General features: G+C 71.8%; 1 protein-coding gene across 1 annotated transcript; it reads right to left on the minus strand.

Annotated features, from left to right (window-relative positions):
• Positions 1–714: 714 nt before the first annotated feature.
• On the minus strand, positions 715–22,873 carry JPH3 (junctophilin 3; the record flags this gene model as incomplete). The annotated part of the gene is made up of 5 exons (XM_084257090.1): positions 715–795; positions 1,554–2,449; positions 3,270–3,394; positions 8,674–9,451; positions 22,492–22,873. The coding sequence occupies 5 exons, from the start codon at positions 22,871–22,873 to the stop codon at positions 715–717; spliced, it is 2,262 nt and encodes a 753-aa protein (XP_084113216.1).
• Between the last annotated feature and the right edge of the window lie 1,451 nt (positions 22,874–24,324).

The raw sequence follows: 24,324 nt of genomic DNA on the forward strand, positions 1-24,324 counted from the left end.
GCAGACCCGCCCGAGCAGGAGAGGGGCGTCCAGGGGACACAGGAGGCAGGCACAGGATGAGACGGGGACGCGGGGTGAGGGCTGCCTCAGCTGCAATGTCTGGGGGCCCAAGCCCAGGCCCGGCCCCCCACGTGCTCACTGTGCCCCGCACCAGCCTGGCTCTGGCTCGGTGCCACTGCGCATCTGGGGTCTGATGGGGCAGCAGGACTTGGCCTGGAAACCGGTGTGGGAAGGCAGTGCTGGGGGTCGGGTGAGACGGGGTTTCTGCTTCTTCACGCGCGCACGAACTGACCGCCGGGCCCGCCCCTCAGCCCGCCCTGGACAGGAGGCACACGGTCCACCGCGCTGGCCTCGCCCCGCCCGGCGCCTCGGCCACGCGGAGGGTCTCCCGGCGCCTGCGCTACGCCCCGGGCGGGGGGCGACGGCGGCTGTTTTGCCATTGGTTGGCCGGCATCCCTTGTCTCCACGTCAAGCTGGGGGGTCGGCGTGCTGGCCTCCTGCCATGCCACACAGCATAGTGTTATACAAGCAAAGAATTTTGGCTAAAATCCAAAAAACATTATCCAGAAAAAAAGGCAAACTGTGATAATACCCAATCACGTGGTCCTGTGAAAAGGCTCGGAAGTGCTCGTCGGCCGAGACGGGGCCTGCCTTGGAGGCTCCTCTCCGCCCCTTTTGTCCCCCAGCTGACGCTCTGCCGACGCCACAGTCTCGTCAGATGAAAAAGTTAATGAACAAGATGGCGACTCCGATGTTGAGCAAGATCACCATGGCTACCAGGATGGGGGCCGAGCCCTGCAACGGGAGAGCGGAGCGTGAGGCCACCGAGACCTGGCCCGGCCGGCTCTTCATGGCGGGAGCCCCCTCGGGACAGCTCCAGCGGCGGCTGTGCGGGACAGCTGTTCGCCGTGACCCTGAGCGCGCGCGCACCCCCCACACCCCCACAGCCCCACCCGGAAGCCCCGTGCCCGGGTCAGCTCGGACGCCCTGGGGCCGGGGGCAGCCTGCCCGGAGAGGCCCTTGTTTCGCCCTGACCCCCGCCCAGTGATGGCAGGGCCCTCTCTCGCTCCCCCCAGCACCCCTCCTTCCAGCAAGCTGCACCCCGTGCTGCTGCCTCTGGTCCCCTTCAGCCCCCTCCTGGGCTGCAGCCATCGCCCCCTGCCTGGGGTCCTGGGAGCCCACCGGGCACAGCTGGATGCCACGTGCATGCCCACATTTCCCCACCCGCGCCGAGGGGCTTGTGGCAGAGCCCCCGGGAATGTCCGCGTAGCTCTCGGCTGCCTAGCGCCCTCCTCCACCCCTCCCCGCCTGTCCCCCGGTGGCCCGAGAGCCACACATGCGTGCGCTGCACCCTGCGTGTCCCGCGAGCTGGCGACAGGCTGTGGTCTCTGAGGCGGTGGGGTCAGGAGCACCCTGGAGCCAGGCAGCAGGGATGCAGCGCGGCGCCCCAAGGGCCTAGGCATCTCATGGGAAGGGGCCCGCTGGGCCCCCAGCCTGCCCTCCCTGGAGGCGGGAAGACCCAGGTCCGGTGGGTGGCGGTCGGCACCCCTTACCGTGCTGGCCTTGAGCTCCTCGCCGGCCTCCTCGTCCGACTCCAGGGCCACGGGCGACGACTTCTGGGGCGGAGAGAAGGTGAGGTCCCAGCGCAGCAACCGGGGCTCGGCCCGGTCCCCCCGCCGCAGGCTCTCCAGTCTCTGCACGGCGGGCTCTGCCGACGAGGCCGGCCTGACGTTCTCCTTGTTCTGCGACCTGCACCTCAGTCTCTGCGTCCCCGCGCCCCGTTCCTCAGACCGGTGGTCCTCCCCCAAGGCCCGGCAGGTGCCCCCCTTGCTGTAGCGTCTTTTCTGGGGGTGCGTCTCCTGCGCGGCTGCGTCCACCCGCAGGAGGGGCTTCATCTCCGTCTCGTAGCTGCTCAGCTTGTCCTCGTCCAGCTCCAGCAGCCGGGGGCCCGCCGCGCCCGGGTGGCCAGCCCGGAGGTGTGAAGTCCAGGAGAAGGTGGGGGGCGACTCCGTTCGCCGCTCCCGGGGCTTGGGATTGCCGGGCGGCTTGTGGCCCGAGCCCCGAACACGGCAGTCCTCCGCGGGGTGGCCGCTGCGGAGGGCGCCCCCGCGTGCGCCCCTGGCACCCCCGGCCTTCTCCTCGCCCCAGCTGTTGCGGGCATAGTCGCCGCTCCCGCCCTCCAGGAGCATCTGGATGTCCCCACGCTCCTCGTCCACGGACACCTGCCGGGAGAAGTGGGCCACCTTGTTCCTCGGGGCGGGGGCGGGGGGCGGGCTGGCCGAGGGGCTGGCAGGGAGGCTCTGCAGGGGGCTGTCGTCGGGGGTCAGGTCGGAGGGCGTCGTGCCTTTGCGGTACAGCTCCGGGCTCTCCTGCGGCAGGGGCGTCCCGGTGGAGAGCACCTCCATGTCGTCGCTGGAGAGCTGGTGCTTCGGCCGCGGGTACTCGAGCCCTGGGGGCGGGAAGTCGAGGGGCTCAGGCCGGGACTGGGCTGCCAGGCGGGGCGGGGGCCGGAAAGCCCCCGCCTGGACCCCACGCCCCTCACCCCATGGCGCCCCAGCCCAGTCCCCGCCTGCAGGACTCCGGGCGAGCACAGCTAGGGGCCCGCCCCGACGGCCCCTTCCGGGCCTGAAAGGCGCACCGTGCTGGGTGACCTGCAGGGGCTTCCCGGGCGCGGGGCGAAGCCATCGGGCCTCAGGGGCCGGCAGTGCGCCTCCCTGCTCTCGAGACCCTGGGTTGGGGCCGCGGCGGGTGTGACCGGCCACGCGGCTGTCCCGGGGAGGGGGGGGCGGTGCTCGCTGTCCCGCTGTAGGGGAGTCTGTGGCCCGGGAGGGCGTGAGACCAGCAAGTGGTGAAGGGCGGGCAGCTGAGTGCACCCCGTCCGCCTAGTCCCCTGCCTCACCCCTGTGGGCACAGGACGGGCAGCTTCCCAGCTGGCTGCAGCCGCCCCTTCGAGCAGAGAAGGGGGGTCCCTGTGCACTGGGTGGGGGGCCCAGACGGCCTCTGGGGGCGCGCCCCTTGCCTGCCAGCCACAGCTCTACCGCAGCCCCAGAGCTGGCGGGCGAGGGCCCGCCCCCCCGTGGGAGGCCGTAGCGGGCCGGGGCCGTGCACGCAGCCTGCCTGGGGCCACATCTCCGCCCAGAGGCGGGCACAGGTGGCCAGTGTCCGGCCACGCGCGCCGTCGCCAGACCGTGCCTTCCAGCGGCGGGTGCCGCGCAGCCTGGAGGGCAGGGCCGCGTCCTGGGGCGTCCCCAAGCGTGCAGGGGACCCACCGTTCTCCCTGTGCTGGAAGGAAGGGGAGAACTCTTTGGCAGTGATCCTGGCGATCCGGGCTTCCTCCTGGGCCTTCTGGGCGGCGGTGAGGGCGGCCTCGGCCTTGGCCCGGGAGTGGGAGGTCCTGTGGGACAGACGGGAGGTGAGGGCCGGGCCCCGCGCTGCGTCTCCTTCAGCAGACACGGGTGGCGCCCGGCCCATGCCGCGGCCTGGGCTCTGTCCCGGCGCAGGGCCCGCTGCAGGGCGAGCCCCTCCCCGGGTCGTCACAGGCGCAGCGCGGGCACCAGGAGGCGCAGGCGTGTCATGGGGGGGCAGGTCTTCTGCGTGGGGAGGCCACGCCCAGGCCCCAGGGCCCAGAGGTTGCCTGGGCAGCAGCCCCAGGAGGGAGGGGAGCCGCGTCGCTCGCGGGAGAGGCTTGCCGGCTGCCCTGGCCACAGCGACCTCCACGCTCAGGCCGGGGCAGCGACCGGGCCCTGCGGGAGCGGCCTCCCCTACCCCAGCCGCTGGCAAGCTGGCCTGCGCCCACCTGTGCTCGCGCGTGGGCTCCTCTTGGGGCCTCAGCCTGCCCTGGAGCGCCGCGTGTGGGCAGGGGCCCCAGCACGGGTCGGCGTGGGGACCCCCGCGCAGCGCCCTGTGTCAGGCCTGTGCCTGCGCCGAGGGCTGCTCCCCGTAGGGGTGACCTGCCCCAGAAGCTTCCGCAGGGTGACGTCCCTGCGGGACGAGTGACCCTGACACAGCACCCAAGGAGCCCGAGTGACCCTGACACAGCACCCAAGGACGGCTGGTCCCCACCAGGCACCCCTCCACCTGTCCCTCATCGAATGCCGAGGCCCGGGCTGGGGCCTGACGCACCACCACTGTCTCCGCGCTGGCCTGCGGCAGGACCTGCCCCCCAGCACCCAGGGAGTGGGTGGCGGCACCACCCACCGTGAGGTCCCCAACCTGGGGGTCGGCAAAACCGGGGTGTCACAGAAACACGGGGTCTTGCCTGCCCACTGCACTCGGCCCAATGGGCCGGGCCTTGCAAGGGGTGCCTTGCACACATGGGCCCGAGCCCCGGAATGGCCCCGGGGTGACCACTGGTTGGGCGCGGGGGGGGGGCCGGGTTTGTGGGCTCTGAAGCTGTAACGTGGGGGGCCGCCTTTGAGAGAACATGTCCTGGGATATCTCACAGGTGGGGGCTGGGGCCAGGCTTCCAGCTGGGGAAGGGCAGGGAGGGGTGCAGGTGCGGGAGCAACACCAGGGGTGAGTGTCAGGTGTTTTCCGCAGCCGACTGAGTCACGCCCACCTCGAGTGAACCCCTGTGCAGCCCCTCCCCGAGGGAGGCCGGGACACACGGGCAGGGCCCCGGGGGCCGTGGCTGCCGGACACTGCGAGGGGGGCCACGTGAGAGCTGGTGCCTGGCCCTGGCCGTGCCCCCCGCAGGAGACGCGGGTCCCACAGGCTCCTGGCCCTGCGTTTGCGTTCAGCACAAACAGGAGGACGTCTGCCCGTCACTCGGATGCGCTGACCACAAGGCCCCCTGGGCAGAGGCCAGACGGCACTCGGCCGTCCCCACCAGGCCATCGGCTTCCCGGGGCCACTGGCTGTGGGGCTTTCCCGCTCCGGGCCCACAGGACCTCCCTCCACCGACAGCCACTGAACACCGAGTACCTGTCCCCACCCAAGTCAGACGCATGGCTGAGGTCCACGTGCGGCCTGGCCACGGCACCCACGTGTGCCCAGCTCCACGTGGCAGGCCGGGCAGCGAGGCCAGAGATGGAGGCCTGGGCTTTCACCACGAGTGCCGCTGCCACAGTGCCAGACCCTGTGCCAGGGACACAGGCAGAGACCTGGGGCTGGCCCGGGGGGTGCCCTGGAAGCATGAGGGGCACCCAGTGCCCACTGCCGCTCACTCCAACGCAGCCATGCTGTGGACGGCACACCTGGTGCAGAAAGCACTCCAGAGCAAACCCCACCGGCCCCCCCTTTCCCCTCATGAAGCAAAGAAAAAGAAGGGGAGCCCCCTCCCAGGAGACCAGAGGCCAAGGGGACCACCAATGGGGCTGGAAATGAGGGTCCACTCCCCCACCTGGGGTCCAGGGCCAGGCCACACTGACACCCCAGCCTCCGCCCCGTCTCCCTGCGGCTTCCCCAGGGCCTGCGTCCCTCCCCCTTGTCTCGTAGGGACCCTCATCACTGGCCGCGGCCTGCGTGGGGCCCATGTGAGGTTTGGGGCCACCATCCACCTGGGCTGATGCCCCAGTCCCTCCAGGACCTGCTCCCAGACAAATGTTGCCCCAGGACGCGTCTGAGCCCACCCTCGGGCCAGGGGCACCTGGGCTTCCTGCACTAGTGGCCGCAGGGACGGGGTGCGGGGCTGAGACCTGCACCTCCACGCCCCGCCCACGACCTTGTGGGGTGGCTCAGGAGGTCTCGGGTGCAGTTCCCCGCTGTGGGGCGAGCCCTGCGCAGAGGGAGCTTTTCGCTCTTCAGCCTGGGGGCGGCCTGCACCCCGCCTGCCTGCTCTGTGCGGCTCTGCCCTGCACTGTGCTGTGTTTCGGGGAGCGACCAGGGCTGTGGGGGGCCCAGGGCCGGAGAGGCTGCGGCCCAGCCCCAGCCCGCCCTGCTCTCCGCAGCCAGCGCCGCTCAGCTCCTTTCCCTGGGGCCTCCCTGAATTACAGCTTTGACAAAACCCTAGAAAATCACCCTCCTGGGAACGGGGAGCCCCGGGGCCAATAGAAGGCAGGGCCAGACAGGACACCCCTCAGCTCTGCTCCGCCGCCTTGGCTCCCCCGCAGCCCTGACAGACACCCACAGGGTCCAGGCCCCCCTCCCCACTGGGCAGAACCACGATGAGATCTGGGCCTGGACAGGCCCGCAGAGGCCCGGGGGCAGGGGAGGGCGGTGGGGCCTGTGCGTCTGCCTGCTGGGGGGCAGGGGGTGTTGGCAGCGACGCGGAAGAGGGGGCTGATCGCCCTCCACGGTGGCCGAAGCTAACGGTGCCCGAAAGCGGCGAGGACTCCCAGGGGGTGGAGCGCGCCGCTGCCCCGCGCCCCACAGGGAAGCGCCGTCCCCGGTGGGTTCTCCTCACACGCAGGCGGCACACGGTCTGGGGACGCCCCGGGGCCGGGCCGCGGGTGCCTGTGAGGTCCCCTGCTGGGGCGGGCCGGCCCCGGCCTCCTCCCGACACCGGCCCTGAGCTGGCCAGCGGCTTCCCGCTCCTTTGAAGGCGGCGTGTGCCAAATGCGCGGAGCCGGGGGACACGGGGCTGCTGCCCTTCCCCGCCCCGCGCCAGGGTCCCCGGGTGCGGCAGGGGCAGGATCTGTCTCCGTGTGGGCGCGGGGGTGAGGGGCTTCCCCTGTGGACTGGTCAGCGCCGGCCGACTCCAGGCTGCGGATCCCCCACTGCAGACAAGCCTCTGGGCGGCTGGCCTGTCCCTCTCTGGTTTGTGGGGGTGGGGTGGGGTTCACCGGTTGCCATGGCAGCCCCCAAGGTGCCGCTTCAGAGGAAGGACTCGGAGTCGACTTCCAGTGTCGCGCGCCCTCCTTGCCGCCGCCTCCCCCCGCTGTCTATGTTTAGAGCCGTGCCCCCTCCTCCCGCACCCCGGGCCCCCGCGCACCAGGAATAGCAGAGAACCGGGCCCCAAGTAGCCGCGAGCGCGGAGCCTGAGCCGGGGCTGCCGTCCCGCTGCCAGCCCCGCCGCGGGGGCCTCCGGGCACCGCCAGGCCTGCGCATCCTGGGCGCCCAGGGGCTGGATGTGCTCGTGCCGCTGTCTCAAGGGCCATCAGGACCCGGCCCTGGCACTGCTGTCCTCTGGGGCTCGATGGGGCTGGACCCCACTCACGGGGCGGCCGCGGGGGCGGGAAGGCGCCGGGAGGGAGGGATGAGCAGCCAGGCCCACTTCAGGGGTTCACAGCGGCCGCCCCTCATGCTCACCTCGGGGGCGCAGTGAGTCTCATGAGACCCGCGATGGGCTGCTGCTGTTGGCCGACACCCCATGCTCCGTGGCCCCCTCGGCCAGGCTGGGCAGTGACCATTTCTGAGCTACCCAGGGCCCCCAAATTGCCACTACCTGTCTGAGCCATCACCCCCGGAAATAGAGCAGTTTGGGGGTGTCCGCTCTGCCTGCTCCAAGGAGGTGCCTTGTGCCCACGCCCCACTGGGCACACGCCGCCACTGCCCACCCCCGAAGCCATGCAGAGGCCGGGAGCGAGCACGCTGGCCAGGCTGGCGCTGCCCCAGGGCAGAGCCCTGGGCTGTGGGGGTCGCTCCTGGGCCTTGTAGAGGCCACAGCTTCCTGGGGTGCCCGGCCTGATGCGGTGCCTCCCACGCAGCCCGAGCCTGCCCAGGGCCAGCTGCCTGTGGCCGAGCCCGAGGTCCTGGCCACTTGTCTGACGAGCAGCGGGGGCGACGGTCCCATTGCCTCTGACCGGTGCTCAAGGGCAGCGCCTGGACACGCCGGAGATGTGGAGGAGCCTCGGCCCCGACGGCAGCCGCACCAGGCCCAAGACCAGGGCCGTGAGGCTCAGGGACCACACCCCCCAGCCCCCTGCAGGCAGGACCCTGAAGTGTCTTGGTGCCTGCTCCCCAGGACGGCTGGCCAAGCTCCGGGCTGTGGGCCCAGGGGCTGTGGGGGTGGGGACGGGGTTTTGGGCACGGCCCTTCCACACCTCCCCACTGCAGTCGGCCTGCACCTCGAGCCCCGACACAGACCCGAGCCCCGTGGGTCTGGGGTGCACGGGTCCCACGTGGCTTGTCCTCACCCCGTCGCTGTGGCACCTCCCAGGCCCGGCGCTGGCCACGGTGGACACCATCTCCCAAAACCCCGCAAGGCAGGCTGGAGGGCAAAGCCCACCCTCTGCAGAGCTGGGGGGCCCGCCCAGGCCACACCAGAGCTGGCGCCCCCCGCGGGTGCCTGAGCCCGGCGCGGGGACGCTGGGCCGAACCTGCGGGGTGCAGGCTGTGGGGGCCAGCAGCAGCCGCCCTGCTCCTGCGAGACTTCCTGCCCCAAGAAGTGGAAGCGACTTCTGCCCTGGGAAAAGCTGACCCGGGGCCGGGCGACCGGGTCTTGTGGCCTCGGCCCAACATCCCTGGGGCTGCCGCCACTGGACTCCAGGCCTGAAGGGAGCCAGTGGGGCTGAGGCGCTGGTGCCCGCACCGCCCTCCCTGCCCTGTCCAGCCCCCCAGCACCGTGAGACGAGGTGGCCACTGAGCCAACACCCGGCGAGGGGTGGCCACGGGCCCCACAGCGCAGCTCCCACCCCACGAGGGCCGGCGGCCCGGCGGCTGACCCCTCGCAGCCTCCCCGTCCGCCACCAGCCTGCAGCTGTGGGAGCCGCGCTCCGGCCTCACCGCCGGCTGAGAGCCTGGAGGAACCCCTGGGGTCCCGGGGCCGGCCCCCCACCCCTCTCCCGCCCCTACCTGGAGGCTGCGATCTCCGCCTTCTGCTTGGCGATGGTGGCGGCCCGCTCGGCGGCCTCCACGGCCCGGTCCACCTTCTCGCGGATCTTGCTGGCCCGCAGCGGGATGAGGTTCTTGCGCTTGCCGCTCACGAGCGCGTTCTGCTTGTACTTGCCTTCCTCCTTGGTGCCGTCGGGGAAGGTCATGCAGCCGTAGCCGTGCCGCCGGTTGCCCGCCCACTCGCCCTGGTACTTGAGCCCGTCGGAGCGCTGGCTCACGCCCACGCCCGCCCGCTTGTCGTTCTTCCACTCGCCCACGTAGGTCTCGGTGGTGGTGGCGTCGATGTCGTCCTCGATGGCCGACAGCTCGGCCTCGGCCTCGCCCAGGCTGGCGGTGGAGTGCACGTCGCTGGCCGCGGAGCTGAGTGTGCTCATGCCCGCCTCGCTGCGGAAGGAGCTCTGCTTGCTGCGCTGGCTGGCCAGGCTGCTCTTGGACTCGGACTTGCGCAGCCGCAGCCCGCTGAGCAGCGAGCGCCGGAACAGCCCCTTCTTCTTGCTCTTGAGGATCTCGGAGTCGCTGTGCGCCACGAGCACGAAGCCGCCCCGGGACACGGCCGGGCTGCCGGCCACCGCCGGGGAGGCGTCGGGGTGCAGGGCGGCCCCGTTGGTGTGCTCGCTGCGCAGCGAGTTGATGGACGTCCTCAGGGGCGAGCGGATGACGGCCGCCATGCCGTAGGGGACGCTCTGCCGCACCCCGTAGCCCTGGCGCATGCCGCCGGCCCACTGGCCCTGGTAGGTCCCTGCGGAGACAGTGGAGACGGGTCAGCTCCAGCGGGGGCCACGGCCCCGCCCCCGCCCCACCCAGGACAGTCAGCCTTGGGCAGCGCTGTTCCTGGCGCTCGGGGTGGGTTGGGGAGCCACACGCTGGGGTGCACGCTCGCTATCGGAGTCCTGCTCCCCTGGGTGGGCCTGGCCGTCTCAGGAGGATGGGGCTGGAGGCCTGGGAGTCGACATGGGGCCGGAGGAGACGAGGTGGGGCACAGGGAGGACGCCCCTGTGAGCGGCCAGCCAGGGGTCGCGGGGCTGCGGGGCCCAGATCCGACGGCAAACCCTGCTGAAGGGGCTGCCTTGCAAGTGGCCAGCTCCCCGCTGCCAGAGGCGCGCGAGGACGGTGTGGGCGAGCTTGCCGGGGGCGCCGCGGTGCGTGGGACCGACAGTGGCAGTTTCTGCCGGGAAAGCCCCCCAGCCTGCGGGGTGTGGTTCGACAGCCCAAGTCAAGCAGCACCAGAGCTAAGCAGCTCCCCCACCCCCGCCGCCCTCGGGTGGGGAGGACGGAGGAAGAGCAGGTCAAAGCCAGAGCTGAGGACACAGCAGCAAGGGCTGGGACAGCGGCTTCTCCCTGGGAGCGCGCTGGGGAGACAGAACCCCCCCGGGGCCGGGGGACCTGCCACCCCATGGCTGGCTGGGGTGCGGACCCGAGACCTGCCCACCTCGCGGCTGGCCAGGGCCCGGGCGGCCGGCCAGGCCCTCAGCGCGGGGCCCGCCGCAGCCTGACCAAGGAACAGCCGAGGCCTCAGACACCCAGGGACAGCCTCCAGCAGGGAAGAGAGACCCAAACAAGCAAATGAAAACCGGGGACGCTGGCGGGGAGGTGGGGGGAGGGTACATGAAATGCCGGGCACGGAGAAGCCAGAAGAGACATCCTCGGAGAGACGAGGCCACGCCCACAAAATGAGAGGGAAACGCAGCGAGAGGGGAGCCGAGGAAAGAGCCGCTGGAGATTGGAAGTGCGGCGGCTAAAATTAAAATCCTGGTAAATGAGTTGGAAGATGAATTCAAGAATCTTTCAGAAACTAGAACAAAAAGAAGAGGTGGGCAAAGTAGTGAGGAATAGTGAGAAGAAAATTAGAATCCTCCATGAGTCATCCAGAACGGCCCCAAACCTATACATGAGGCGTTCCGGAGAGCTCGAAGGAAAATTACCACAGATGTAAAACAGGAACCCGGCCCGACTGAAGGGCGCGGGGGTCCAGAGGAAGGGCTCGCGGGCGCCGCCCGAGGAGGCTCCGCCCCAGACGTGGTTTGGTGCAAATTCAGAGCACAAGGAGCCGAGACCCCACACACTCCCAGTAAAGTAGAGCCCGCTGCAAACAGTGGGGAACAGGAATGACACTGAGCTGCCCCAGAGCGACGCGGAGACCTGAGGGTGAGGGGCTGCCCCCCATCGTGAGCAAAGGTGACCTTCACGCTCCAGTTCTGTGCACGACCCGTGTGTCCACCAAGCACCAAGCCACGCAGAACAAGCTTCCAGGCAGCCCTTCTCAGGACGCTACTGCAGGGTGCGCGTGGCCAAAACAAGGGCCTGACACAAGAAAGATGATGCCTTGGGCACCCCACACAGGGGGAGGGGGAACCAGGGAGACAGCATGTATGGGAGTGGGGGGGAGACCGCACCCCCATATGCCGTCCATACAGCTCTCCTTGCGGACAGCCACGCACCACGCAACAGTCTCGGCCACCAGTGGCCACAGAGCTGACCGTGGTCCCCGAGTGCAGCCTGGGTGGGGACGGGTCGTGTGCGTGCTCTGTGATGCTGTGCAGCTGCATCACCTACTGACACACTTCCCAGAGTGTGACCCTGGCATTTCAGAAGGCAGGAAAGCCACACAAATAGACCGGGCAGAGCGCGCACAGATGATGCACACACACGTATATGTTAGTGCTACGTAACCCAGGGGGTGGGCTTACGTGGCAAGCTGCGGGGAGAGATTTTTCTGAGCACTGGGAAGGCGAGGGAAGAATCAGCCGGTGATTTAAAGACACCTGTGCTGTTGGGAAAAAGGAGTCGTGAGTGAAACGCATAAAAACGTACAGACCCAGAGGCGCCGCCTGGCTGAGCGGGAAGCCCCCGGCTTTCCACGGCTTTCCACGGCGCGGCGCCAACTGTGGGCTCCGCGAGAGACCGTGAGAGCTCCGCGCGGGCAGGGAGGGGGAGAGACCGGGCTGAGTCTCTGTCCTCCAGAGCCGGAGGGCACACGCCACGCTCGCAGTGGCTGGCGGGGAGGTCAGCATGACGCGGCCCCAGGGAGGCCCAGCAGCGGGCGGAGGGTCGGGGCCTGGTGGGTGCTGTTCGGCTTTGACCTCGCGCGCGGACAGACACCCCGGCCCCCGGGCCCGCGTCCTTCATGGAGGTCTCAACGCTTGATCCGGGAGCGGAGGGGAGGCACCGGCGGGACAGCTCTGACAACAGAGACTCGTACTTCTGGCCACGAAACCACCTCGGGGTGGGGCCCGGCCCGGCGCCCGTGCAGGTCCACTGGAGGACGAGGGCGGTGGGGCCGGCGCTGGGAGGCCCGGGTCCAGGCTGAGAACCACAGGGAGCCGTCCTGGGGGGGGAGGGGGGGAGCACAGGCCCACTAGGTGCGAACTTGACCTTCACGTGACCCTTGCGCCCCCACCGAGTGGGGACCCCAACAGGCACGGGAGACGCCACTTAGGTGTGCCCACCGCACGCACCCCCAGGCGGCAGGGGTGAGGGTGTGCATCTGTGGGGTGGGGTGGGGTGCAGGTGTGCGGGACGTATGGGGTAGGGTAGGGATGTTCAAGCATGTTGGGGTGTGGGAGGCCCCCAAAGGCAGGGAGGGGGGTTCCAGAGGCTCACACCAGCCCCCAAGGCCTTTCCACGCTCCACGTTCACTCACTGTGAAAAGGACTATTTTTCCAAGTGTTTTTTCTTTTTAAAAATAGACTATTTTTGGAGCAACACAGGGCACAGGAGGAGGGCGCGGAAGTAAGACTCCCCATGTGCCCCCACAGTGCACGGCGCCCAGGAGCGTGCTTGGGCCGTGGGGTGCCTGACCCCGGGAGTCTGCCGTGTGGACAAGAGCTGATGACGTGTCCCCACCCACTGCCGTGGTCAGGCCGTGCAGCTTCGGCACCCCGAAGCCCTGGGGTCCCCGTGCTTCCTCCACACTCCCAGCCCTGCCCTGCCTCTTTCAGAGCATCCAGAGGTCGGGGTGCCCCCCTTGTGCACCCACAAGCCGTCCCACTGCTGGGGGCATCTGTTGCTTCCAGTGTTGAGCCGGATGGCAGGATGGAGGCTGCCAGACAGCACCGAGTCACCCCCGAGCATAGTGCAGCCCCCGGGCCCCACGAGAGGCTGGAGTGTAGCTGGTCCCCCCAATCCCACCTGGAGGACTGGGAGGAGGCCCAGGGGCCACGGACCCCCCAGGCGGTGTCCACTTTCCTCCTCTGTGGGCTCTGACTTGAGGGCCAACATCTAGCTGCCTTCCGTCCCTACCCCCAGCTCCCGGCTTCCCCCATGGGTGCTCCGCGCCCCTGCCTTGCTCCGCCCCAGGCCTGCCCCTGAGCCCCGGGAGCCCTGCGTTTGGGAGGGTGCCGGGTGGTGGACACGGGTGCCCACACCCGCCACTGAGCCCAGGGGTCAGCCCGTGAAGGCTGCTGGGCCCGGGAGGTCCTCTCTTTGGGATGCTGGGCCGAGCGCCAGGGGGCAGCTGGGGAAGCCAGGCAGCGAGTGGCCCCCTGGACCGGAGGGAGTCCAGAGCGTGAGGCTGGTCCAGCACCCCCATCCCCGGTGGCTGCAGCCCCTCTACCCAGGCCCTGGGCCCGGCAGGAACTCGCCCTCGGCTGCTCAGTGCGGGAAGCCACCTGTGCCCTGCAGACTCGTCTAATGCAGGAGGCGGGCAGGCGGGCGGGGCCTGATGGGGGACCCCTAGTGTGCATGTCAACTCGTGCCTTTGCACACCTGAGCCCACAGGGCAGCGCTAGAAGGGCGGCTACAGGAGGACGAGGGCTACAGGAGAGGCAAGGCTGCGAGAGAACGCCAGAGAGAGCCCTGAGGGAGTGGGGGCTCATGGGGGGCTGGGGGTGCCGTCACCGGCCCGCCTCCCAAAGCGCCCTCCCCCTCCCGGCCACGCAGCGCTTCCCCCGAGGGAGCATGAAAGCCCGAAACCCCCACCGCGGGCTCCGGCTCCCCCTCCTGGCAGGTGTCCCAGCCCGACCCCAGTGTGAGGACTTCCAGCCAAGAGCCCTGTCCAACACCCCCCAACCTCGCCAGCTGGGCTGTTTCCAGGCTGCACCCCAACTCTCCCAGAATGCCCAAAATCTGCCCAGAGGACCCAGTTGAGCTGCAGGAGGAGAAAGCCTGGGTCGGGGCCCCACAGAGCACGGGAGTGGAGGGTCAGAGTTCAGGTGTGAGGCTGGCGCCCCAGGGCCCTGCACAGAATCAGGGTCTGGGGGAAGGGGTGACATCCTGGCCTCCCCGGGGCGCAGGGCTGAGTCTCAGCGCTATGAAGCCACCGCAGCCTCTGCAGCGGGAGTGCGGCCGGCCAGGGAGTGACCCCCAGGGCGCGGCAGACTCTCCTGTCCCCTGCTGCTCCCCTGAGCAGTGTCTTCAGTCAGTCTGCCTGTTCTGCTCCCCACTGCCTCCGGGGAGTCCTCTCACCCCACACCTCTGGCCTGTGCCCCAGCTCTTGTGTGCATGAATAAATCTTTTTTTAAAAATAAAGGAAAAAAGAAGACCAGTGACAGCCTCACCCGCCTAACCCCGACCTGAGGCCAGAAGCCCCACATGGCGCTCACAGCGGAGCTCGCCGGCCTGCGCCCCGGCAGCCTCACGGCCCCCACGGTGACCCCGGCATCCTAGCCCTAGCCCAGGCATCCTGGGTCAGCTCACACCCCCCCAGAGCGGCCAGTCAAGGGGGCAGGAGCCTACTGCCCCGCGGCCACCCCAGGACAGGGCTGCCCGGGGCAGGGAGGGGGACGCCCCTGGAGGACAGCCTGGACAAGGGGGGGGTCTCAGGGGCCCAGGCCAGACCCCTCCCCCAATCTCCTCCCCCCTCCCCCGCACCGGCCCCTCCCGTCCCTGCCCTCCCCCGCTGCCGTCCAGCTGCCAGGACACGGGTCAGCGTCCCCGCGGTCTGCCAAGGGAGCCCTGGCCTCTGCTCCACCCTTGCCGCCCTCGGGGGCAGAGCCACCTCCCCCCGGCCTGCCCTGCGCCCATGGGCCTGCACCCCCAGAGGCTGCACCCGGGCTCCGCGGCCCCCGGGACGAGGTGGCTTCTGTGCAGGCCCAGAGGGCCAGGCAGCTGCGGGCCCAGGAGGCTCTGCCCGCGGTCCCGGGGGGGTCTGCTCCCTCTGCTCCGGGAGCCTCCGGAACCCCAGCCTGCCCTGCACCCCAGGTCTCCATGGGCGGGTCTCCCCCACAGGCTTTCCCAGACGGCTGGAGACGGGCCACGCGCCCTCATGGCCCTACGTGCCCCTGCCCCGGGACCGAGAGGGTCCCCCGTTTCCCAATAGCACCCACGGCCCTGGGTCTCTGTGGTCACTGCTGCCCGCGGGCCAGCGCTCAGCTGACACTCTGCACCCCGAGGGGCCCCAACTCTGAGCGCCCACGGAGCGTCCAGTCTGAGCGCCGGGCAGAAGGGGCCGCAAGAGCCCGTTCCCGGAGCCGCCATCCCGGCAGCGCTGGGCAGGCCGGGCGGGAGACAACGCGGGGCCCAGCAACACGAGGCCCCGGCCCCAGCTGAGGGGGGCGAGGCTGAGCTGACGCCGCCGCCCCGGCCCTCCCCCACCACACCCTCCCAGCAGGACGTGGCGGTCAGCAGCCCCGGCCAGGGCGGGTGCGGGGGGCGCGGCCGCTGCGGGAAAATCTGGCAGCGGCTCAGAAGGCGACACGTCCCTGCACCCCACCGTGCCCCAAGGGGACTGTCCACGGTGCTCGCGGCAGTTCCACGGATGACGGCTCAGCGGCGGTCGTCATGGGTGGACAGTCAGCCCGCGTGGGTGGGGTCTGGCTGCAGACGGGGGACCCGGAGACTACGGGGTGACGGGAGGGGCAGAGGGCCAGGCCTGGACGGCCACTCCAGGGACACGCACGCAGGTCCTGGGGCGGGGTGGGGGGGGACTGGGAACGGGGCTTCTCTGGGGGCGATGGAAATACCCCAGGGTTGGGCTGCGGCGGCACCTGAGCCTGCCCGGTGACACGCTGAGGCCACCAGCCGGCTCGCTGCGGAAGGGCGCGGGTCGGGGCATCTTGGGGCCGCCTGACGACCCCCAGCAGCGAGTGGGTCAGTACCGGGCCCAGAGCAGGCCGTGCAGACCGGGGTGGAGGCGCCACTCCGAGGACGCCCGTGAGGTGTGTGGGGTGGGCCCCTGGTGCTCGGGACGGTCCCCGACCTCCCTCAGAACCCGAACCCCCCACGGAATACCCTCCCGTCTCCCTGCATGAGCCCCCGGCCCCCTGAAGAGCTCGTCTCCCCTGTGAACTGACTTCACCCCCCCAAGGCAGAGACCGGCTGGGGGCAGCCGGCCCGGGACAGCGACGGGCAGGCGGCCGCTCTGCTCCTGGCCTGTGCCCTGGACTCAGGCTGGGACCCAGCCGCCCCCCGGCCCCCGCTTGTTTGGGGTCTTCCACACGCAGTGGAGTTGAAGACCCGGGAGTGAGGTCACGCTGGCGGTGGCCCTGCACCCAGGGACGGCGCTCGCCGGAGACGGAGGAGGGGACGCCGAGGCTGGGGGCCGCGGGGGGCACCCCGCCCGTCCCGCCCCGCGTGTGCCGCTCGGGGGCCTGTGGCCTGTTTGACCATTTCCAGCCAAGCCCGCTCCGCCCGGTCCCCTGCCCGGAGAACGCCGGGTGTCAAGCCGCGGCCTCAGCCCCGCATGGCCACACAGCCAAGTGGGGCCCCGCCCTCCGGCCTCACGGGGTCCCCCTGAGCAGGCCCTGAGTCCCCTGGAGGGCGGAGAGGACCCAGCTCCTGGGTGGCCTCGCTGGCGGGCCCGGCATCAGCACCGTCCCTGAGCCTCGGGGCTGGAGCCGGAGCCTCGCGCGCCCCCACGCCCCGGGCTCCCTGCCGTGGGCGGTCACGGGAAGAGCCGGGGCCTGAGGCGGGACCGTCAGCCCGACAAGGGTCAGCGCCACCTGCACGCCCGGGCGGGGCCCGCGCTCTGTGACGCGTGTCCCAGGCGACCCTGACGCGCGCCGCTGAGTCTGGGGCACTGGCCAGGAGCAACGGGCAGTGGAGCCCGGCGCCCTCCCGGGCCAGCGGCAGACCCCCACCATCCTTGGGGAGCTCCCCGAAGCCCGGGGCTCCCCGTGTGGCACTCCTGGGGGCAGGACGAGCAGGACAGGCCTCCTCAAAGTCACAACCCCAGTCTGGGGGGACAGTCGCCCCGCCCCGCAGGCTTCGCCCAGCGCCCCCTGTCCTGGGACGCTCAGCTGCCCCCTCCCTCCTCAGACAGCCGCCCGCGCCGGCTCGCCCGCTTCGTTCCTCGTTTCCCTTCCCCCGGCCTGCTCCGGTCCCGCGGCGCCAACTGCACATTCGGCCTCGGCCGCCCCCCGCTGCACATGGTAAAATCCCGCCCCATGTGGGTCAGCAGATGGTGTTGCCGGCGGGTGGGGGGGCGCGGGTGGAGCCCCGTGCCTGGGATCTGTGCCCTGACCCCAGAGGGCCCGCGCGCCCTCCTGCGCCGAGATCCAGATGAGGACCCGCGTGCACCGGCTCCGCCGGCCTCGCCGCCCGCCCGCCCTCCCGGGCACCCGCCCCCCCCCCCAGCCCGCAGGGCACACAGCCGCGCCGCACATGCCAGGGATGCCCGTCGGGGCCCTGAGCCGCCGTCTCGCCTGACCGCAGTGGGGAGCAGCAGCGTCTCCAACGACCGACTCGGGAGGGGCTGGTGCTGCGCTCGCAGGCGCGTTACGCGGTGGCGGGAGGTCAGGGCCAGGGTCAGCCCCTGCTCCCATCCACGCCCTGCCTCTCGCTCATGCGAGGCGCCTGCCCGTCTCACGGCCATGACGGAGCCATCAGACTGGCTGCTCCGGGGGACACAGACGAGGGAGTGTGACACGGGCCCGGGGACCCAGGGAACGTGTCCCCTTTGCTGTCCACTTCCGAGTCCGGGCAGTGAGCCCAGGCGTAAGATGGCGGCGGAGGACGCAGTTACCCGACGCCACTGCCCTTGCTGCTTGGTTCAGCCCCCACGCGCGGGCTGCAGGTGCTAGACACCAGGGTGCCCGGCGGCGCCTCCTGCGGGGAGGCCGTGAGTTAGCCGCTGTCGTGGCTACTGGGCCTGGGCTGAGGCTGGGAGGCTGGGGCCGGGAGGCTGGGGCCACAGCTCTAAATTCATTGTGCTTGACTTAGATTCAGATTCAAAGAGCCACGGTGGCCAGTAGCCACCGCCGTGGGCAGGGCTGGTGTGGACCGCCCACCCACAGGTGCCGGTTTAGAGGGTGTGGCACTGGCCGCTCCAGACAGACCCTGCCTTTGCCTGCCTGGGCGGTGCTTGTGTGCCTCAAAACGCCCAGCCCACACCGGCCAGGCAGAGCGGACCCCGGATCTCAGAGCGGCTGTGCATTCTTGCTGGGGGAGCCCGCCTGGAACCGCCCCTCTGTCACCAGGAGGCCCTGCCTCTCTGGAAGCCTGGCAGCTCTGGGGTGAAGGCGGGCGAGCCCCCGGGGTGGCGTGTCTGGAGCGTGGAGCCTCGCACTGACTGTGCGTGGGGGCCGCGGCTGCTGAGGGTGGGCGGCAGGGCTCGGGCAGAGGCCAGGCCCAGGCGGGAGGCGCGGGACAGAGCCCAGGGCCCAGGGCCCGCCCCACCCAGGCCGCAGCCGCGCGGGCGCTCTCCACGGTGCTGACGGGGCCTCCCCTGACGGCGCAGGCCCCGGGCAGGGCTCCCTTCCCCCGCGGGGTCTCTGCGCTGGGACGAGCCACAGGGAACTTCACCGCCTTGTGGGCGGGTCTGACTGCCCTGCTGCCATCTAGGGACACGGTGTCGCGCACACGAGCAAGAGCGCGGAGCTGATGGCCGGTTACGCTGGCAGGTGCCGAGGCCCGGGGGAAAGCGAGGAAGAAGCAGGCGCCAAGGAAAGCAGCAGAAGGCCCTGCTCCCCCGCGCCCCAGCGCACTGCGCCCCGCTCCCCTCTCCTGCGGGGGTCCTGGGGCCGGCCAGGCCCCCTCCTGGCCCCGCGGTGCCGGTCTGATCGGCCAGGTGCCTCCCGAACCACCCAGCCCAGCCCCTGTGCCCCCACTGCGGGCGAAGGCAGGCGCTGGGGGAGGGGCGCGTCTTCTCTGCTATTATTGGCAACAAAGAACTAGTTATTTGCTTTCCCTGCTCCTTTCACCTCACGGAGCCTCTTCCCTCCCAAAGTGGCTGAAAGAATCTCTGCGGAGAGGCTTTGTCTCCTTTTGTCTCCCGGCTGTTTCTGGGATGAGCTCTCGCTGGCACCGCTGGGCCCGTGTGGGGGGGCGTGGGGGGCGCGGGGGAGCAGGACTTTCCTGGGATGTATTCAGGGCCAAGCCCCAAAAAACGTGCCCCAGGTAGTTTGTCTCGTGCTCCCCCCGCCCCCCGAGGCGGCAGCGCCCTCCACCTGCACCAGCACCTGCACCGGCGCGAGCTGCTGTGGGGCCGGGGTGGGCTCTGGAGCCCCCGCCAGGGCAGAGCGGGGGGCGCGGCGGCGCTGGGGCAGGTGGGAGCGGCGGGGGGCAGGTGCGTGCGCCTGTGCGCAGGCGCCGGGCTGGGGAGCGCTGTGGGCGTGTGTGATCTGTGTGGGCAGCAGGATCTGGGCCGGGGAAGGAATCTGTGTGAGGGGGAGAGGCCGGGTGTGTGAGATGACTCATGTCTTCAGGGCGTGGGAGGGTTTATTTGTGGGGGGTGACTCTGGGTCCCGGGGTCCTGTGGACAGGGCCTGAGAGGTGGAGCGGGGGTCGGCGAGGGGAGAAGAGGCAGCACTGTCACGAGGCGGGGGAGCCAGCCAGTGGGCGTAGAGGAGCGGGGCGCGGGGCGCGGGGGGGCCGGGCGCACGTGGACCTCTCAGGCAGAAGCGCCCCGGCCTCTGGCTGGAACCCTGTCCTGAGCCTGGATCCTGGTCCCGCCCCTAGAGTACCGGCCCAGCCACCCGGCTTCCCGCCCAGATGTGAGGACGGGAGAGTGAGCGCGGCAGCCGAGGAGCACGGGGCTCTGCTCTGAGGCTACGATCCCCGCGAGCGCGTCCGGCACAGCGCTCGGGCGGCCACTGCTGTCCCTTCACCGTCCGCGTCGTCACGTCTGGCTGCCGGCTCTGAAGTGAGCCTGGAAAGCGTGCCCGCTGCGTGCAAACTGTAATTACATAAGGAGTGGTGGCGGCCGCTCGCTGCCTCCCGGCGCCTGGGCACCGCCTCAGGCATCCCACCTGCACGCGCGGTCGCCCCTCCGGAGACAGGCGCACGGAGAGGTCCGGTCACTCGCCCAAGGGCAGCAGTGGCCAGACTCAGGCCCAGTGGTGGGGCCCACAGCACGCGTGCTGCCCCCACCCCCCACAGCGTGGAAGTGACCCCGGGGCCGCCCTGCGGCCGGGGAAGTGGCTCGGCTCTCCGGTGAGCAGCGTGCGCCGGGAGGACGGGCTGGAGGGGGAGCGGGCGGAGGTGCTCCCAGCTGAAATGGCCTCCGCGCCGGCTCCGGCTCAGGGCGGAGCGCATCCGCCGTCTGTGCATTATTCATGAACGTCTCTGTTCCCCCAAGTCAGCACCAAGAAGTTCGGGGCCACCGCTGACGACGTCCCTGTCCCCACCCCGCGGCCCAGGAAGCGTCAGGCCGGAGCCAGGGCCCGCGGCCAGGGAGGCTCTGCCCGTGCTCCTGGACGCCGGGCCTGCCAGGCCACCGGTTGACTGGGACAGGGCGCGGACGCCGCTGTTCTGCCCCGCGGATCCCAGCACCCCCCGGCGCTGCTGCCCGCCCGGCCACTCCAGGGCAGCTCTTAAGGGTCAGCACCTTCCTAAATAGGGGGACCCTGTTCCAGAAAAGCAGCCCCCATGCCGGGGCCTGGTGACCGCAGGCCGCGACGGCCAGTTCGACTTTCTGTCTTTCACGTGGCCAACGACAGGGAGCAGCTGGCCCGGGGCCGCGTCTGTGTGCCTGCCTTGGTGGGTCCCGAAGAGGGGGCTCCCCGAGAGAGAACGAGGGCCCCAGGACCCCTCGCCCAGGGCCGACAGAGACGGGCTGTCCCGGGCAGGCTGCGCCCAAACCCTCCACTCTCACCAATGCCCGGGCTCCCGGCCTCACGGGCCCCCTCTGTGACGCGGACGCGACCCCGTCCAGCCCCTGGGGCCCAAGCAGGAGGACGGGGCGTGGGGTGGGGGGGGGGTGTCAGGTGTGCGGCGGTGGCCAGGACAGAGCCCCGGGGAGGCCCTGCAGCGAGGAGGCGCCAGGCCCCGGCAGACCTGAGCTCCTGGGGCCAGGACACGCCCAGGAGCGCCCGGCTCCTGACGCGGGAGCTCGGTGAGGCCTGCTCTGCTCCCTGCGCCTGCCCGTGCTCGGAGCCCGCTCGCGGGGGCCTCAGTGGTTGTTTGTTGAACTGAGGGCAGAATTCCACGGCGCCACAGACGTCAGGGAAGGGGGGGCCCCTGGGGGTGCCAGACTTCACGCTCACTCTGGGGAGTTCCGCGGCGAGAAGGGCCGGGCTCGCTCCCAGCTGTGGCCGTGGCGGCCGTAGGGGCTGGGGAGGGTGGCGCCACGCCGCTCCCGGCTCTGGCACAGCTGGGGCATCTCTGGAGGGCCCGGTCTGCAGCGCCGCCTCGCCTCGGCCCCAGCCCCGGGGGTGACAACGGTCCCCAGGCGCCCAGAGAGCCCAGCTGGGAGCGCCAGGCTGCTCAGCCACCCACCTCAGCCGCCCACATCTGCCGCCCGGGCCTGGCGGTGCCACCGGCACGCACGCCCCCGGCCTCACGCGCGCGGAGAGGGTGCTGCCCTGCCCGGCCTCGGCCCCAGGGCCGGGGCAGCTCTCCAGCCCGCTCTGTGAAAACAACAGCAGCACAGAGGAGGCCGCCTGGGGCCGGGCGGCTGGGCTGTGACAAGCAGCAGCATTATATAATTAACTGCCCCACACCCTCCTCCCTTTGGGTAACAATGAGCCCTGCCTCGCAGTTGCATAAGCCAAAATAATAATTACTCTCCAGCCCCCCTCGCTCCCGGACGAGGCCCGGGCCGGGGAGCAGGCGCTCAGCCCTGGCTTCACGCAACTTGGGCGGCCGGCGGGCGGGCAGGAGTCGCAGGCGCGCGCTCTGGGCTGACGGACACAGGCTCCCGGTGCGCCGGCCCCGGCTCCAGTCCCCCAAGCCTGACAGACGCGCCCCGGGGAGGAGAGGGCGGCCGCGGGTGGGGGAGGGGTCCGGGAGCAGGTGGGTCGGGGTCCAGTTCCGCACCCGCCTCTCTGAAGCAGGAGGGCGCCCGGGTGTCCAGGAGGGACACCGCCAGGGATCCGGCGGGCGGGCGGCTGGGGCGGGCAGCGCCCTCGGACCCGGCGGTGGTGGCATTTAGGATGGAGACACAGAGACCCCCCAGCTGCCGGGGATGGTGCAGCCGGAGGGCGACGCTCTGGCCGGGCTCGGGAGCCGCGGGCGCCCCTCCCGCCTGCGCCCGGCCAACCACCTAGAAGTTTATTGCCCTGTTGTGCCGCCCGGGCTCGCGCCCCCGCCTCCCGCCCCGCGCTCCCGTGCCCTGGCCGGGTCCATTCGGGGCTGAGGAGGCCCTGCCGGCGCCGAGGACCAGGGGCGGGCATGGGCCGCAGGCGCGCGCCGGGGGCTCTGCCGGGAGGGGCGGGCGCGGCCTCTGCCCCGGGCCGGGCCTTCCCTTGGGCTCGGCCTGCCTGGGGTGAGGCACCCACGCGCGCCTGGGCCTGGCCCTGCTCCCGGGGCGCCCCTCCAGCCGGCGGGGAAGGGGCGCTGCGCTGCCCCACGGGGAGGGGCAACCTGTGGCCAGGGCCGCTGCGCCCGGGCTCGGGCCGGGCCGGGCCGGGCCCCCCAAGCTCCCCGGGGCAACCGCGCGCGCAGGAGGCCCGCGCCCCCGCCTACCTCCGTCCGAGTAGGTCTCGGTGCCGTAGCCGTCCTGCAGCCCGTTGCTCCAGGTGCCCTCGTACTTGGCCCCGGAGCCGCCGCACTCGCGCACGCCGTAGCGCCCCTTGAAGCCGTGCGTCCACTCGCCCTTGTACGCCCACTTCCCCTTGCTCTCCAGGCCCACGCCGTGGCGCTTGCCCTGCGCCCAGGTGCCCTGGTACGTGTTGCCGCTGGGCCAGGTGTAGACGCCCAGCACCTCGAAGCCGTGGCTCCAGGAGCCGGAGTACTCGCCCTGGCCCTTGGGGCCGGTGCAGACGCCATGGCCGTGCGCCTTGCCGTCCTCCCAGCCGCCGCAGTAGGACCCGCCGTCGTCAAAATTAAACCTGCCCCCACTGGACATGCATGTAGCGCGGCCCGCCGGCCCCGGCCGGCGCGGGGCGCGGGCGCGGGCGCGGGCGCGGGGCGCGGGGCGCGGCGGGGTCTCGGCGGGCGTCAGGCGGGGCGGCCGCGCATCCCGGCGCCGCGGCGGAGCCTGCCCAGCGCTCGCGCGCCCGCTGCAGCCGGCCGGGGAGGGGGCGGCGCGCCGGTGCCGGCGGCTCCACCTCAGCGCCGAGCGCGCCCCGAGCGGCCGCCGGGGACCTGGCCGCGCGGGCCGGGGGGCGGCGGCGGCGCTCAGGCCCGGGGCGCGGCCCCCCGCCGGCGGCTGCCGCGCTGCGGGCGCCCCAGGGCGGCGGCGGGGCCCGCGGGCGGCGGCGGCACGGGCGGCGGCGCGGGCGGCTGCACCATGGCGGGGCCGGGCGGCGGCGGCAGCAGCAATGCGGCGGCGGGGCGCTCCGGGCTGCTCGCGCCCGGGCCGGAGGCGCGCGCCCGCCGAGCACCCCGCCCGCGCCCCGCCCGCGCGCCCCCGCCGCCGGCCCCCGCCGCCCCGCGCCCCCCGCCCCGGCGCCGCGGCCGGCACAGGGGCCCCGCCCCCCGCCCCGCCCGCCCGGCTCCCCCGGCCCGGCCGGCCGGGATCAGGGGTCCGGCCCGGCGCCCCAGCCCCCCCGCCCCCGGGCTCGGGTTGGAAGGGACAGGAACTGCGTAACGGGAAGGCGCCGGCCCCGGGGCGCTCGGGCCCTCGGGGAGCCGCCGGCGAGGCCTGGAGGAGCAGGCCCCGCGCCCGGCCCAGCCCCGCGCCCCAGCCCGGCCCCAGCCCGGCCCCAGCCCGGCCCCGCCCGGCCCCGCCCCGCGCCCACCCCCCCCACCCCCGCCGGCAGCGCTGGGGAGCGCAGGGGCTTCTCGCGGGCGGACGACCCTCCCCGGGCCGGGCGGGGCGACCTCGGCGCGCGCCTCCCCGCGCGCTCCCGGGAGCCAGGGGAGGGCCAGCCACGCGGACCTCGGCGTCGAGGCCCCGGCGCCCCCTCCCCGCCCTGCCCGCAGGGACCCCCGCGCGGGGACGCCCCCCCCCCCGCCGTGCGCCCCCGCGCCCCCCCCCGCCCCCGCCCGAGGTGGCGTCTGGTTCCTGCATCCCAGCGTCCTGGGACCAATTTAAAATGCATTTCCTGGGCCGCAAATCTGCAGGCAGGAGCCACGTTCCCGCTCCAGGCTCTCCGGGAAGGGCCGCCCGAGGGGCAGGGCTGGGCCGCAGGGGGCCGCGTGGCGTGGAGCCAGGGCTGAGCCTGGCCCCCCCAGACTAGGACCAGCAGAGGGGCCACCTGGAGCCTCCGACTGGCCCGGAGCCCTCTGGGCGGCTCCCGCAGGCCTGGTCCAGCCTCTGACCAAACAGCCCCTCCAGGGAAACCCCAGCCCTCCCGGGGCGCTGGAGTCAGGCTCGGTTCCGCCTTGCCCTGGGCACCACAGCCCCCTTGCTGA

Source organism: Talpa europaea, assembly GCF_964194135.1.
Source record: "Talpa europaea genome assembly, chromosome: 16".
Classification (NCBI taxonomy): domain Eukaryota; kingdom Metazoa; phylum Chordata; class Mammalia; order Eulipotyphla; family Talpidae; genus Talpa; species Talpa europaea.